We start from the raw sequence: 16257 nt of genomic DNA on the forward strand, positions 1-16257 counted from the left end.
AAGGTAAAACAAAAACAGACAGACCGGAGCCGTATAACTGAAAGAATTTAAAGTGTTCAGCTAAATTAAGCACATTAGGTTTGAATATATTACATCCAAGCTTTGTTAATCACTTCAGTGAGACAAGAACTCCAGAAAAGACTATGGAAACCATGGATTTCTTCTAGAACAGATGCTGTACTGCTGCCTTTTATCTCTTAAAAACAAATAAAAGTAAGCCTTCTTTTATCTAAAGTTACATGGCCCTATCACAGACATACTGGAACACCTCATAAACACTAGTTGATTTATGATTCTAATTCCTTAGAGATGGGAAAATATTGAGTGATTTGCTCTTAATGACCTGGGAAGTATTTGTCACTGCCCAGAAGCAAGGCTGTAATCTGACCTTTTTCATCAGTCTCCACCTTTTGAAGCTTCAGTGGTTTCTGGGAAATCATATATCTAGGACCGTTAGTATAGCCAAGTAAAATTCCATATTTTTCAAGTGCAACATAACCTATGATTCTGCAGCAACACCTTGCCTCTCCTAGAGTTAGCACATCTTGATCTGCACCAGTGAAAAAGCTTGAGCTGACTAATGATCACCTAAAAGGTTTTAAACAAAACAGCTTTCTGATAAGAGTGCATTTCTCTGAAGGTCAGTTTGTCAGGAAAATGCCAGTAACAGTCAGGAGGGATGACATTTAGTGTAGCAGGTTTGCTCCTAGAAAGGAATGTCTCCCAGCTGTTTTACTGAGGGGGAACCACTGCAGAAAAAGGAGCTGGTGGCTGTGGAGACACATGCAGTGGGTTTATCCATATCTGACTTGTAGCTGGGGAATAACCTGACACTTTTGAGGAAGTTCAGAAACCCAGAAAGAACCTTTACACAGCTGCACAAGGAAACAATTCTCATCTCCATCTATTTTCTTAATTCTACTTCTTTAAAAGGCTTCCTAATTCTTGTTTGAGCAGGGAACTGTTGGCATTTTCTGTTCAATTCCTGCTCAAGGGGGCCTTGGAGAGCAGCATTCCTGGTGGGATGGAGAGCAGGCCCAGGGGTGTGTTCTCTGCAGCCAAATCACCTGAGTGCCTGGGTGCTGGTACCCAGGCAAGGAGCTCTTGCATCAGGAGCAACTCCTCTGAAGCACTGGAGATGATTTTGATCCTCTATGTGATGTCTTTCAAATGCTGTTTGTGGGCACAGAAAAACACCAGAGACGTGGCTTTGGGATATAGTCATCAAACTCAGGCATCCTGGGACACTCACTGATGCCCACTGCAAGCCACAGAACACAGGCCTGCTGCCTGCTGATCTGCTTTGGGGAAAATTGCTAGGATTGAAGGAATTTATTTTGTTCTGTACTTCAAGGGCCTCCTGTGGCCAGGCAGGTGGGCAGGATGCAGCTGGAGCACTCCCTCCCTTTCCTGGTGCAGAGGGGAGTCAGGCCAAGCAAGGCTGTCCAGAGGCCTGGAGGGGTCCCTGCACTGCCTGGGAGATGGCATCCAGGGGGAAATCCCCAGCCCTTCCACAGCCCAGCCAGCCAGGCAGGAAACTGGTGGGTGGCACCCATAGACCCTGCTTTTTCCCACTGAAAGAAGCAATTTAGTGCTCCTTTGAAGTGTGGTTCACAAGTGTTGAGCTGCATGAGTTTAAAATTGGGCTTAGCTAGCCACGGTGGAGGGACCTGGACAAAGAGCTCTTAAGCCTCCTCAGTGAAGACAGCTCTGGTATTTTAAGGAACAGGTTAGGACATGACAATAGCTCCTTGCACTTGTACAACTGGGTACTGACTGTAATTCTCAACAAAGATTCATACAGTAGATTCATGCAGCCATAAAATTGAATAGATTTATAAGAAAATTCAGTGTTACCAGTGAAGACAAGAAAATGCAATGTATTAGTTGGGGCTGGGAAGCCAATTTCACTGGTGCATGGCTCCCTCCTCACACAACAATCTGTGATGGAGGTCAGCTCATCCTCTTGGATATCCATCCTGTCCCAGTCAGACAAGAAAGTACTGTGACCTGATCCAACCCATCAAACCCTGATCCAAACAGGAGATACAAGGCAAAGGGCTTCTATATAAGGGGAAAAAAAGGAGCTGGTGGAGTTCAGCAAAAAAAGCAGGATCAAAAGGAGTATTTTGTAGCACAGTTCAACTTGTCAACACAGCCTGCACAGTGCCATCTTTGGCACATTATCCCACAGCACAAGAACAAAGCTAGATCCAAAAAGACAATTAAAAGGAAACCACACTATCTAGACAGGACATCTCTTCTGCAGAGCACTAATGATTAACCTTTGGAATCCACAATAATTTGTTATGGAAGTAAAAAGTACAGTGAAACCCCAAAGATCATTGACATGAACCTGAAGTAGCCTCTGGGAGATGCACTGCCTGCAGGAAAGCATTCAAATATGCAGAGGACATAGTCAGGGTCTGGACATAGCATTATGTTTTGAAAACAAATAATATTGCACCTTAAACAAAAAGGAAACTCCCATGAGATGAAACTTGAATAGTCCCTGGAGTACACCCTGAGACAGCTCTCAATATACAATGAAAGAATCACCACAGTCCAGTTTTGGGAGTCCCTCAGTAAATGCAAACAAGCAAGGTTAGGTAACAGAGTAGTGTCTGAGCTTGGGATCTCTTTGCAGAAAGCGTGAGCTCTCTTTCACTGTAAATAGTGTGATCTGGTCTGACCAGTGGCTGACTGCAGAGCAGTCTTGTTGGCTCACCTCTGGCCATAACAGGTAGTCGTCACTTGCATGGAAAGGAAAACAGAAGTTAATGGACTAATTCATTCGATCTGTGTTTAAAAATCCCTCACTGCCCATGACTCCTAAGTAAACTGTAAAGACAGGAATCTGATTCCCCTGCATGTCTGACTTTGAGCAGTCACACAATGCTCCCTGTTCACAAGGTTATCTTTGATGTAGGGCCACTGTGCACTGGCCACTAACTCTACCTACATCCATTATAGGAACCCCTTGTATAATATGCACCTTGCTTCAGTGTGCAAGACATTTGGTTCCCAAAAACACGATGGGATGGCTGGAGTAACCACTAACCAGACATGCTGGAATGCCTGAAAGTGTCCAAGATTAGTCATTTGGCAGCAGCCTTGAGGAAATGTAGCTTTACATATCCCACTCTGGACAGAAGGGTTTAGTGCTCAGGGCCTTCTGGCAGGTCTGAACCTGAGTCCTTCCCTTGCAGAACACAGGACAGCTTGGATCAGCTGTGGCTAGGACAGCTAGAGCTGGGATACAACTGCCACAAAAAATCTGGATCACTCACTTTGTCAAATCTGTCTCCAGAATACTCTTTACTTCACCAAAAGAAAGAAACCCAAACCCAAACAAACTCTTTCCTATGCTTGGCCTTGGTATTTATTTTTTCTGGATAATTTCAGCTTCTGTGTTTGTCAACTGAAAGGAAAATGCATGTGTCACATACACATGGGTCAGAAAACTGGTGGGTGTTTGTGTATTATACAAGAGATCAAAGATTAGAGAAATTTCGTTCTGACCTGAGGGCAACAAAACAAGGTTACTGAAGAGCAGTGTGCCTGCTCATCAGCTGTACAAATCCAGGCAAATGCAAGATTGCATTTACGAGCCGCAGTGCTGGCAGGACTGAGCTGCAGGTGCTTGTTTGGTCACTGGAATTTGATGCAGGACTTGCATGGACATCAGGAGGGCTGACACCTGCACCTCACTGCACTTCCAACCAGGGATGCAGTCCCCTCTGTGTAGGGTAAGCTGTTCCTGGGCCCCTTCTAGGGCAGGAATTGTGCACAGCTCCCAGCCCGTGCCTCTGAGCAGCGGCACAGCCACCCCGGCAGCCGGCGTTGGGATGGGGACACCTCCCGAGGAGCACGGCCAGAGCAGCCTGTCCTGGCCCACAGGCTCAGCCTCTCCTGGCCCACAGGCTCAGCCTGTCCTGGCCCACAGGCCCAGCCTTCCTGACCCTCAAAAGGACCTCTTCTCTTGAGCCTAGGGCTGAGCTGGGGCAGAATGAGTCCCACTGCTCCGGAGCTGAATGCTCACCCTGAGACCACAAGCCCGGGCATCACCCCACCGTGTGGGGCTGCCATGGCCTGAGCACTTCTGGTCAGGGCTGCAGAAAATGAGCCAGGTAAAACACACAGAAACCAGCAGCTGTCTGCAGTTTTTCAGGTACTAAGCTGGTGCTGGGTACTCCTGCACTCAGGACTGCACAGTGGATATTCCTCCTTCAATGTATGACATTCATGTGGCATTCCAATGGCAAAAGGAACCAACCGAATGGATGAATGGAAAAACGAATTGCTTCACGTGGATTTAAAGGAGATATTTAGTCATGCATGGGAAGGAAAAGAGAGAATAAGTGACCAAAATAGAATGAAGCAATTGGAAACAGCTGATGTTTGATGAAAATAAAGATATTTTCTGGGGTGAGAAATTTAAAAGCCTTGAGTATTTTGAAAGGGCAAATTATGCATAACTTTTTAATCCTTTATATGGTGCCAGTTTATCCAGAATCCACTCCAGAAAGGTCTCCAAAGCAGTTTATTCTAGAACTAAGCCAAAACCTTCAGCCAGCTCTGGAAAATCTTATTTAGAGTCAGACTGACATATTGTGAGCTCATGTCACTGTTGGAAAACTGCTCCAGATAAAAGCATGAGGGAACAGTTTTGCTAAGGAGCCCTGGTATTTTAGTCATTTGCTTTTTGTTTAGTTGTTTTTTGGGGTTTTTTTAAATTTGCAATAAGAAAAGGCAGTAAAGGAAATCAAAATCCTTGATAAAAAAAAAATAGAAGGGCTGAGTTACATTTTCTGAGATTCATTACTGTCTTCCCATTTCACAAAGAGTGGACAAGTTTCATGCTGTACTGGAAGTGAGGGATTTCCTTTCCATGAGGTTCACATTAGTGCAGTTCTCATACAGAGGTGAAAGACACTTCCACAGTCCCCACCCACAGCACTTTGTGACTACAAAAGGGGCTGATCCAATTGTATTGCCCCAGCCAGTGTCCAAATCACACCAATTTCCATTAAACATCTCTGCCAAAATGGCAGCTCAGACAGTGCACTCACCCCCACCCCGTAGGAATTCGGGTGTCAAACCCCACAGGGCACCACGGGTGACACTGTCATGGGCCCCAAAAAATGGATTTCACAAAGCAACCTTTTCTTAGTCTTTGTGTAAGTTTTTGGGCACATCCAAGTCTGAGGCATCCTAGTCATTCATGTTTCTGCATCCCTAGCTGCTCTTTATATGCTATGAACACTTCGCATTTTTTCAGTTTTGAGCTGCTTTTTATTTTAACTTGGCAAAAAAAGTTAGTGGATAAATGACAGACATTACCTTGTCCCTTTAGTAAATCATTGGCAGACATGGGTCAGCATTTTGAGATGAGAGGAACATGGTTTAGTGATGGAATTGTTGGTTTTATGGCTGGACTTGATGATCTTAAAGGTCTTTTCCAACCTAAATGACTTTGTAATTCCAAGTATGGACACAGGTAGGAAGCCAACCAGACAGTATATTACTACCTTTTATAATAAATGCTAATGTTTTGCTCCCATGAGTATCCACGTATTTTTAAGTCACAAGTATGCTGCAATAAGCAAATATAAAGTCAAACACTTGTGGTTATATAAAGCTATGTGGAAGAAGAAAAGAAAAGCTATGTGGAATCCCTGGCATCTGGAAAACACTTTCTACAGGGAGTCTGAAGACCGTGTACATTGCCAGCCTAGCACAGAGGACATAGATTTCCCAAATAGAAACCTAAGAAAATAAAAATCAGTAAATACAAAGCTGATCCCAAAATACAGCTGGGGAAAGAACACAGAACTGTTTAGACATTCAAGCCAAATTTGGGAAATTACTGTGGACACAAAAAAATTCAAAACAGAAATATATAGCATATTCAAATATGCTTTGAGCAGAGGAGTTGAACTAGATGATCTCCAGTGTTCCCTTCCAACCTCAACTATTCTATGGTTCTGTGAAATGTTTTGCTTTGGTATTTTCTAAATTAAATGGGTTGGGTTTGATTTTTCTTTCCCAAAATGAAAGGGGACAAACAGAAACAGCTTACAAAGCAACTGCAGGCATTCTGTTTGGGACTGAATATAAACATTTTGCAAAATTTAAGAATTTTCCTCTTAAACTTCCTCAATTTTCTCCAAAGCAACCTCTGCTTTTAGTTTCATTAGAACTATGCTTATATTTCATAGCTGAGGGGGAACAGTCAGAGAGCAAACAAAAAAACTCACCATTGATCCAGCTCTGCTCTCAACCCCTATTTTCTTATTCAGAGATAAACCCTTTCAGATGTATCCCAGTTCCTTCAGGGCTGAAGGTGCAGAGCAGGTGTCTCTGCAGCCAACAATAACAAACACTAACACCAACTTTGCATGTTTCCATGGCCATGGTGCCCCAGAGACCTCCTCTTCCATCTACACACTCCTCCCTCCAAAGTTACCTCATCATCATCTCTCTGAGGTTGGGTGATGCCTTTAAGTTTTAGCTTTCATATTATCCAGATTCTGCAGTGCATTAGTATATAACTCTGAACTTCATATGGACTGTTAGCAAGTTCTCCTCACAGTGTGGTCAGACAAAACAATCCTTTTCCAGCCCAAGAACCAAGGACACCATTGCAGCTTCGGGCCCAAAAAGTGTAAACAACAGCAAACTGAGGGGAGCACACTGGGAGGATGGGACTTCATAACCTGGAGCTGTAATTGGACAATTAACCCCAATATGTAAATGGACCAAAACTTATAAAAGTGTGAAATCGTGCCCCATTGTCCATCGTGGGGTGTAGCCTTAGCCGGGCTCTTGCACTGCCCAAGGTCCATCCTTTGAAGGCCTTTTTAATAAATCCCTACTTTATTCCTTTAACACTGTCTAGCCTCTGTTCTAGGCAGCCTCTGAAGGCATCATGGGGAAGGAGGGACAGGTCAGCTACACCCACTTACCAACAGATTTTGTAACTAGAGGGAAGAAGGAGGAGGGAAGAAAAAAAAGGCATTTCTGTTTTTTCATTCTTTTCCCACCTTTCTTCTTTCTCGGGTCTTGTTACCCATCCCATGTGGTTACTGGTGGAAGAGAAACGATGTCATTAAAGTGCAGAGAAGTAGCACAGGGAGCACTGTTGCACAACCAGCAGCCACCAGGATCCCGCTGGTGTCCCCAGGGCAGCACGGGCAAAACGGAGCAATATTTTCCGATAAACACTAAAACCACTTGCAGTTAAGCCTTGATCTGGCATGGGAGTACATGACACTGGTAGATCAACCACACCAGAGACTGACTCAGGTCCATTTGAGGTCAATGACAGCTTCAGCAAACCACAAGCTCATGGCCAGCACTGCAAAAGGTGCTGCAGAGGCTGGATGGGGCTAACAGGAGAGTGGAGGGGCACTCCAAGGAATATCCCAAGAACAGAGGAAAAAAAATCCCAGGCTTCTACTACAAGCACAGAGGAAATTTCCCATTCCTAGGAGGGTGTTTGGGATTGGTACAAATAGGGGAATAGTCGAGAAGTGAGGAAAATGCCAGCCTAAGGGAGAGGAGGCAGTGGAGCTCAGTTCATCGTATTAGCAGTTGTTTGTTCACGCAGCAACACTTCAGCACAAAGAAAAGCAAATGTCCTTTGTAATCTCTGATTTCTGAACTAGTCTCCTGTATATTAATTCCTATTGACTGACAAGTGGAACAGCACACATTGATCATCTTGTTAATCAGGTATTCTTGCAGCAATGCGTGATGCAGTTTAAATAAGCCAGGTTAAGTTCCTTGTGTACACAAGGAAGCTATTACAAGAAAATGTAATGATGAAACCACTTTTTGCAAGAAGCAAGCAGAGCTTGAGCACCTTATATGCTTTGGAAAATTTCACTTCATTTATATCATTTTTTGTGACCTTTTTCTTAGCATGACATGGTGTTATCCCCCAGCCGTGACCAGTTTGGCTTGAAAGTCAAGATTTTGCAAGCCTGACTAGTGAAACCTCCTGAGGCTCTAAAGCTCTCAGGGAACTCAGTACCTTCCTTTTGAGGGGGCATCTCTTCTATATAATATGTGTGCTGGTAGTTAAAGATAATGACCACTTTTGAGGCTATTGCTTAGATGCACAGCAGTTCTTGGCAGATGGGACTGCTGAGTTACTGTGGCTCAGAGAAAAAGGTGCTTCCTCCCCGATGGATGGAGGAGACACCAGCACTGCCACAGCACCACCAGAGCACTGCTGACAGACAGGGCTGCCCAGCCCCAGCTGCACACCCCACTGCACAGCTGACCCTGTAGCCCAACATCCCAACACAATTATATTTACAAAAGCATCTGATTTGCAGAAATAGTCCTCAGTCTCAGCTCCTGCCAATACCGGCAGAGACTACACGCACTGGGATACTGAAAAATCAGAGCGGGATCACCAGCCTGAGCTTCCCCTCTCCCACTTTTACAAGGGTGGCTCAGCCTCTTAGGGGCCATAACTGAATCTTTATGAAGCCCTTGGATGGGTTTTACTGCAAAACAACGCTGAGAATGCACATGCACGATTACACCGGGACAATAGCCTGAAGTTAACAATCTCTTCCTGTAATTGTCTCAGGCAGCCTGTAGAACCAAGAATCATCTCATGATAAATCCTTGTTGGTCATTTACCATCATTAATCTGTACTGTCAGAATGAATTAGGTGCAGAGGAGCATATTAATTACAACACAGATGACACTCCAGCTTTAATTATCAGGACTTCAAAGTAAGCAGTGCCAGTGAATCCAGCTCAGTTCGGCGGAGGCTGCTGAGGGAAAGCGCCGCTCAGCTGGCGGCACTGACAGCCCGCTGCAGGCTCCGCACTTACAAGGGTGCCACTCTAGCCTCAGTTTTCCAAATTGCTCTCTATTTCTATCCACATTAGTCAGGTCTATGGGAACACTTTTTCCACTGCCCATGACATGCCTTAAATTAGGGGTGACCGATTTTGTCAATATGTAGCCACCTAGCTTTATTTATAGAACATTTCAATATTAAACAGCAAAAGCTCTCACTGTCTTCTTATGCCTGTCGCATAAAATTTTGCATTTAACAGCTACTTGCTCATTTTACTTACTAGCTAAGGCTACATTTTTACAGGTAGTTTTTCCCATTTCAATATTATTTTATGCCATTTTCTGAAGGGCTAGGATTATGGAATAAACCTAAACATCTGGACAGTTTGTAAAGCACTGGCAGAGCAGTGTTGCAAAGGCCCTCAAATCCCATCAACCAAAGGTAGCCCTTTTGTATCTGTTAGGACCAGAGACAGAAGCTCTCAAAACCCATCAGATTCCTGCTGACACTGTGTGTGTGAATTCCAGCAGGCTGACCACTCACTCTGGCTGTTACCAGCACCAGGCTGCTGGGGAGAACAGATAAAGTTGTTCTCCACCTCTCCTGCAAACAGGGCAAGTGAGGAGATGCACTCACACAGCACAGAGACAGCGTGGTGGGAGGAAACACTGCAGTGCTGAAGCTGTGCAGGTGTTGGAGTGGGCTGCTCGGTGGGGCTGGGGATTTCCAGCAGCACAGATTTCCTCAAGCTGGGCATCCACTGCAGAGCCTGGGGCTCACAGAGCCCCTGTGGGGGCTTCACCCTGCTCTGTTTCCTGCTGCTTCACACACCTTGTGCACAACACTCAATTTTTTCCTGCAACTGGTGTACAAAATGCAAAAGCCTGAGGAGATCCAAGTAGCCTGTGAAATGTGCTCAAGGAGAGCAAACCAAGGAAATAAGGAGTTACTGAAACAAACCAATAAAGTAAAATTACTGTGGGGAATTTAATCACCCAGGAGACAGGAAATTCAAGGCTATGGTACCCATGACAACTCCTATTTGTCCACAGTGCGTGGAACATTAAGCTTAACCCCATATGCGGAAACAGAAGAAATAATGGGACATATCAGGTACGAATGCATATTTCATGCACAGGGTACTCTTTGAGGGCTACTGTGGAAGCAATAATTAAATTTCCTGACTGCAAAGCAAGTAGGTTCATGCACAAGCAGCTCTTCTGAGACGTGAGTGAACATCACAGACAGAGCTCCCAGCTCACCCCCATGGCTTAGGCAGGGAAGATTCAATTGGTCATAGTATCATCTCCTGCCTTGTAAGCTTCTGGCTGCTGTTCAGACTTAGTTTTGAGAATTGCCATGTGTTGATTTAGGAAATGTTGTGATGTTTCTTTCAGTTGTTGGGTCAACAAGGATTCTGTGTTTCTTGTATGTTTTCCTTTTGAGCAACTAGAGCAATTCATCCTTCAACCAGGCACTTGTCCAGTTCCTGCTGGGTGATCAGTTTACTTGAATGCGAGAACCAGATTGTTGCTGAGTTAGACAGCAAACAAGTTATCAAAACCTGAGAGAGTTTTGCACTTGTCTTGAACTGAATTTTAACCCCTGGCTGGATACTGTGGAGTCAGATTACTTACAGCGAGAGCCAAAACAAAAGCAGCCAGATAGACTGCAACTCTCTGGATGGAACTGTTTCAATTAAAGTTTCAATTTTTACATGATCTTAGACAATTGCTGACTGGTATATCTATTGCTGCTAAAATTTGGAAGACAAGATTTATGAATATAGAAGCAAACAGCAAAAGTATAGTGGCTGAGAAAACTAATTGCAGTCAGGTGGGAAGGAAGGCTGTTGAAACAAGGGGGTTTTTAACAATAAAAGTTATTTCTATCTTTTGTCACTGCCAAAGGACACAGAAGCAGGCAGTCTGCTTGGTTATGACCTATCACTAGCTGGCTCTGGAGGTGCCATGTGCTATTTGCTCTTTGGGCAGCCAAACCCATGGCCCAGTATCTCCCACAGGGAGTTTTTAGCAGGAGCAGGGCCAGATACTAATCTAGCCCATCACTCTTAATAAAGTGATTTAACACATCCGCAGCACCAGCCAGCACAGCTCAGGTCTGACCTCTGTCACCACTCCATGCGCAGCTGGATGATGCCAAACCCCAGCCATGCCCGTGGAGAGGCCGCTGGGGCTGCTGGAGCTGCAGTGCAGGCCCCAGGGCAGGCTCAGTGCTGTGGGGTGCTGGGTGCCCTCCCAGGCTCCCCATCCCTGCCCAGTGCCTCCCACACCGTGGTTTGGGGTGCTCTTTACTCAGTGGGGGCAAGGAGGGAGCACTTTGAAACAGGAAAACTCTCCTCCCAGGAAGCAGCATCTTCAGGCAGTACCCTGCCAGAGGGCTCCCATCCAGTAGTTTTGGACTTATTTAACCGAGTCAAGGCCACGTTTATTTAGCAGCAATTCCAAGTGAGGAGATCTCCCACTGCGGAGAAGATTGGTGTTTCTTTCACCTGCACTTCAAAATAAGAGTGCTCCCATGGCCTCCCTCTGCCAGGAAACCCTCTCAGGGCTGTCCCAGCCCACAGGCCAAGCCAAGCTGAGGGCATGGCTGGGACAAACAGCCCAAGTCCACTGTGCACAGCCTGCTTCACCCGTGGTGAGCACAAAGGAGCCTGGTTCATACGTGGTGAGCACAAAGGAGCCTGGTTCATACGTGGTGAGCACAAAGGAGCCTGGTTCATACGTGGTGAGCAGAAAGGAGCCTGGTTCATACATGGTGAGCAGAAAGGAGCAGTGCCTCTCCATGGCTGACCTGCTTAGAGGTCAGGCTTGCCCAGGGGCTCTGAACCGTGTCCTGTGGGCTGCTCACCACTCAGATATGCACCAGTTCACATTCTGCCCACCCTCCCAACCCATGCTGTAGTCCCTGAAATCCTCCGAGCCAGGCTCATGGCCCCTCACCAGCAACAGCTCACTGGTTTGAAACCCCCCATAGGACTGTAAAAGGCAGAAAGAAACCATTTTACAGGAAGGAAATAAGTGAGGCACACTTCTTGCAAATACCCACTGAGAGCAACACGAGAAGGGTGCCAGGGTTAGCCCAGCTGATCAAGACCCATGTGGTAACACCAGCACCCTTCATGCAACATCCTGCTCCAGGGAAGGAGGGGACTCCCAAGTGCAGTTTTTCCCTTTGCTCTTGGAGGAGCAGGCATGCTCCTGCAGCAGGGTTTTCATTGCAATTGCAAACCCCAGACCAGTTTCAGGAGGGCTGGGCTGAAATCACCGACCTCATTTCCAGAGAGTGGTTAATAACCTGGGACTCTTCTCACTGTGTCTTAAATATGAGCTATTCCTCATCAGGGAGAAATCAGGATTTGATGCTGCACAGAAATGAACAGCTGAACAACCCAAGTCTTGAGAAGTGGCTCTGCATATGTTTTCACAGAAGTAATGGCAGGTTCTGGACTTAATCTGGCCAGAAACCACCAATATATCTACACGCTAACTTCAGTTGAGGCAGATTTGAATACTGCTGAAAAATCCCAGCCAGTGAATGATTTCCATTTCTGAATCCCTGCCCTGCTGTTTATGGAAAGGCAAAGAAGTGCAGTGATGAGGTAAATGTGTTTATGAATGCACTACTGTTACCTTTCTACTCTGACAACTTACAGGAATTACTGTACCACCCTTACTTATTGCTAATCAAGCTCAGCACTGCGGGAGGAGAAGGAATAAATACTGCCACAAAGTTTGTGCTAAGTCATTTTATCTTCATCACACGAAAGCCATAGCCCAGTCAGGCTTATTTAAACACCGTTAATGGTTAGAAATATCCCTTTTCTAGGAGTTTGCTCTTCTTTCTTAGAAGTGCTCACATTTTACCCAGCACCTATTCCACAGAGCAGCAAAGTCCAAGAGCTCAGCGAGCTCTCCTGAACTCCTGTTTGAAGAGTTTCCTCAAAAGCTGCACCAGCTTTGCCAGCTAATCTTTCCAGCCTGCAGCTACAGAGCAAAGCATAGCTGTGGACCTGTGTCAAAGGTACATTTGTTAACACATTTCCCCCGGAGTGCTAATTAACATTTACATCAAGTACTATGAGAGTGAAAAAGCTTCAACACAAACACACACTGCAGGGAAATGTGAAGAGTAGTGTACTGTTTGCCCTTCAGGAGCTGGTGAAAATCCAGTTTGTTTTGTAATCTTCTGTTCTCTAAAATCAGATATTTCTTCAAGTTAATAACTAACCAGTTCTTTTTGATTTGAAAACCTCTAAGTGCATTTAGAATTGTATGACAGCAAGGCCCTGCTGGCGCTGGTGCAAGCCAGCCCACGTGCAGGTCTCTGTGCTCAGCCACAGCACAGGCATAGCCCAGGCTAACCACAGAAAATGACAGTATTTTATGATTTTATAATAAACATAAACAAAAGAACATCAACACACTTTTGCTTAAGATTCAACCCTCTTAAACTAAACACTAAGATAGGAAACACAAACAGAAATATTTGTAGCTGGATCTTCAATTACCACATTTTGGGAGGCTGACAAAAAGCTCTAATGAGTAACACTTGTACCCACAATGAGAGGCAGACAAAGTTATTTGCAAACACAAATTTGCACTTGAAAGATGTGAAGGCAGTTGCTGAACAGCTGAATAATGAGCTATATTCAATATTATTTCTCAATATTTATTGAGAAAAAATGTGCTATCACAGTGAAATAAAAATTTTGAGACTGCAACCAATATAACTAAATTATGCTTGAAAAAATCCCCTAGATTTTTCCCAGGGCAGGGGGGAATTTTTCCCATTTTTTAAAGGAAAAACTAGAAAATATCACAAGGTTTACAGAAAGAAAATCATATCCTATGAGGCACAAAACAATAGTATGTAAATCTTCACCTACTCTGTGAACTTTTAGGCCATGATAGAGTGCATGTTGTTATTCAATATATTCTTTCCTGCCACAGCCATGCATCCTGCCCAGGCTCCCATGAATTTAAATTTGTGTCAAAAAGCACCAATAGGCACACTTTTAGATGTAGTAAAAACTGACTGAGTACACTACTTCTAGAAATCAGTTTCTAGCCCTCTGCCTCCACAGAAATCAGGATCTGAGATGACTAATATATACTATGAAAACACAGACTTTTTGATTGCAAACTGCTCTATAGTTCTGTGAACATATTTTGTTATCGTTGTCCAGGTGCCAAATATTTGAGGTGAGTGATTTTTAGCCTTCATATTTACAAACTACTCTCATTGTTTTGTCCCTTTGTTTGTTTTTTTTAAGTGTTGCTTCTGCATTTTAACTGGATATCCAACTTTGTAAACAAAAAATAAGCGTGGCAAACAGCAAATGAAGCAGCAGGTTTTTTAGTTTTTGTTAGACATGCTGAAGTGAAGGACCCTAAGCACTGATGAGAACTGTCTGAGCAGTGCTGTGGGAGATGCACCAAGCAATCAATGCTGAGATGTTCCAACAGGACAAGGTGATTGTTTTTCTTCTGCTTGACCAGCTCTTCAAACTTACTTTAATTAGGTACAGATGTGTCAGTATTCACTAAGATTATTTTTTAACAAGTATCCCAAGCACTCATATTTTCAGATTTCCCATTTCCTTAGTTTCCAGTAACTCCTATGAAGAAAAGGCAACACTGAGCTCAAATCAAAACTGGCACATTTCTGACACCACCTCCCAAAGACTCCTTTTCCACAGCACAAATGTCTGCACTGAAATCCTGGCCTCAGCACAGGCAACAGAGAAACTTACACCATTCCCCTCCAAAACTTGTGAAGAAAACAAACCCCAGTGTTTTGGGGGAAACCAAAATGGAAATAGAATGTCCAACTTCCAAAATGCTAATCGTTTCATTTCAAGTAGCAGGATGAGATTAATATAAACACATTAACCTGTCCAAACTGGAAATCTTTCAAACGTCAAACACAGGAAACAACAAGGGTTTTTTTCAGGCAGGATGTCAGAGTTACCCCCGTGGTTATATGTGAGCCGAGGACAATGTTGCTACATGAGATCAAATTACAAACACAAGCAAACAGAAAACAATCTCTGAACGTCACTGCTCAGGATTTGACAAGAAGCACGGCTGACCCGTTCGGGAGGTTAAACGCTCTCCAGTGAGCTCTGGGGGAGCAGGAGGAGTTGCTGCTGGACACTGAGTTCCACGCAGTTAAATTGTCAATTTGTTTGCCCAAGTTAATGCTTATCCTACCCTACGCTTGCTACGGTTTTACTCAACACGCTTGACCTGCAAATCTTAAAGCAGTGGCTCTGCTAAATTTACATGAAGTTTCTGGATTCTACAAGCACCTAAGAAAACTATTTTGGTAGTTTCCACAGCACAGAAAACTACTAGTTAGTCAGATATTTGTTACTTCCAGGGAGGTGGATGACAGTCACTCAACCTCACACATTACCATTTCATTTCTGTTCCTAATGCTTAGCACAGCCTTGCTCTAAGGAATTTCTGAAGTTGTTTACAAAGCTGATGCAGAGGTTGCATTCAGTCTGGTCCAAGGGCAATGGTTTACTGAAGTCACCGGTAAACAGCAGAAAGATAATTAATTCTGTAAATGAAGGGGGAGGGGGAATAAAAGTTCTCACCTTGCACCAAGGACCATTAGAGACAGAGCTGGTTTCCAAAGTATCTGCTCCTTCATTTTCTTCCATGTCTGATTAGTTGCAAAATTTTGTTTTCCAATGAAAACCATTAAATCTCCCTCCAAGCAAAAGCAAAGCAAAGCATGCAGGCTCCAGTATCCCGGTTTGTGAAAGCCCTGCAGTAAGTCACATGTCGGTTTTATGGCCACTGGTCTAATCCAAGGTTGCAGATCCTGGTTCCGTGCTGGATTCCACAGAGCTTGGCCTTTCTTATAAGCCTTAATAGTTCCTCTTGTCAGGCATTTCTCTCCTCCAGCCCTTCCAGGTGTTCACATAGCAAATGGCAGAGGTTCACAGCTTCCCAGGCGCTGTAGGGGAGCTGACACTGAACCTCCGATCATCTCAGGAGAAGCCTGACAACGGAGTGCTCTACGTGGCCACACCTCTCTGCTGCCAGAGCTGGCCTAGACCATAAAATCAGAAGCAAGGTCACCCAGCAACCAACCATTCAACGTCACTGTAGTAATAAAGCCAACTTACATTCAACTTACTCCTTGGGGAGATAAATATTTTTATTTGACGAAAGAAGCCCAGAGAAGATGGCAGGGGGCTGACTGTTCTGAGCTGAGGTTCTGATCCATGCAAAGCTTCCAGCAGACATTCATGGGCCACATACAAACCCACAAGGCTCTGTTTGTGAATGCCACTGGGGTCAAACCCCTCAGCTTTTTTTGCTGAGGATGCATAGAGCCTGTACCCCAGCGGGCTGGGTGGGTAATGCCCACAGGATATTTTTCAGCAGAGATC

The 16257-nt window shown here is 44.6% G+C and overlaps 1 protein-coding gene across 2 annotated transcripts in view; it reads right to left on the reverse strand.

Moving 5' to 3' along the window:
* Positions 1 to 15871, reverse strand: part of PDE8A (phosphodiesterase 8A) — a 138959-nt gene extending 123088 nt beyond the window's left edge. The window contains exon 1 of one of the 2 annotated variants that reach the window (XM_063412092.1): positions 15454 to 15871. In XM_063412092.1, coding sequence (XP_063268162.1) covers positions 15454 to 15519 — 66 coding nt within the window. In that variant the 5' untranslated portion in view covers positions 15520 to 15871. Of the gene's footprint in view, positions 1 to 6260; positions 6311 to 15453 lie in introns of those variants that run through there. The other variant, XM_063412094.1, reaches the window with a different exon arrangement.
* Positions 15872 to 16257: the final 386 nt, after the last annotated feature.

Source organism: Prinia subflava, chromosome 15 (assembly GCF_021018805.1).
Source record: "Prinia subflava isolate CZ2003 ecotype Zambia chromosome 15, Cam_Psub_1.2, whole genome shotgun sequence".
NCBI classification, from domain to species: domain Eukaryota; kingdom Metazoa; phylum Chordata; class Aves; order Passeriformes; family Cisticolidae; genus Prinia; species Prinia subflava.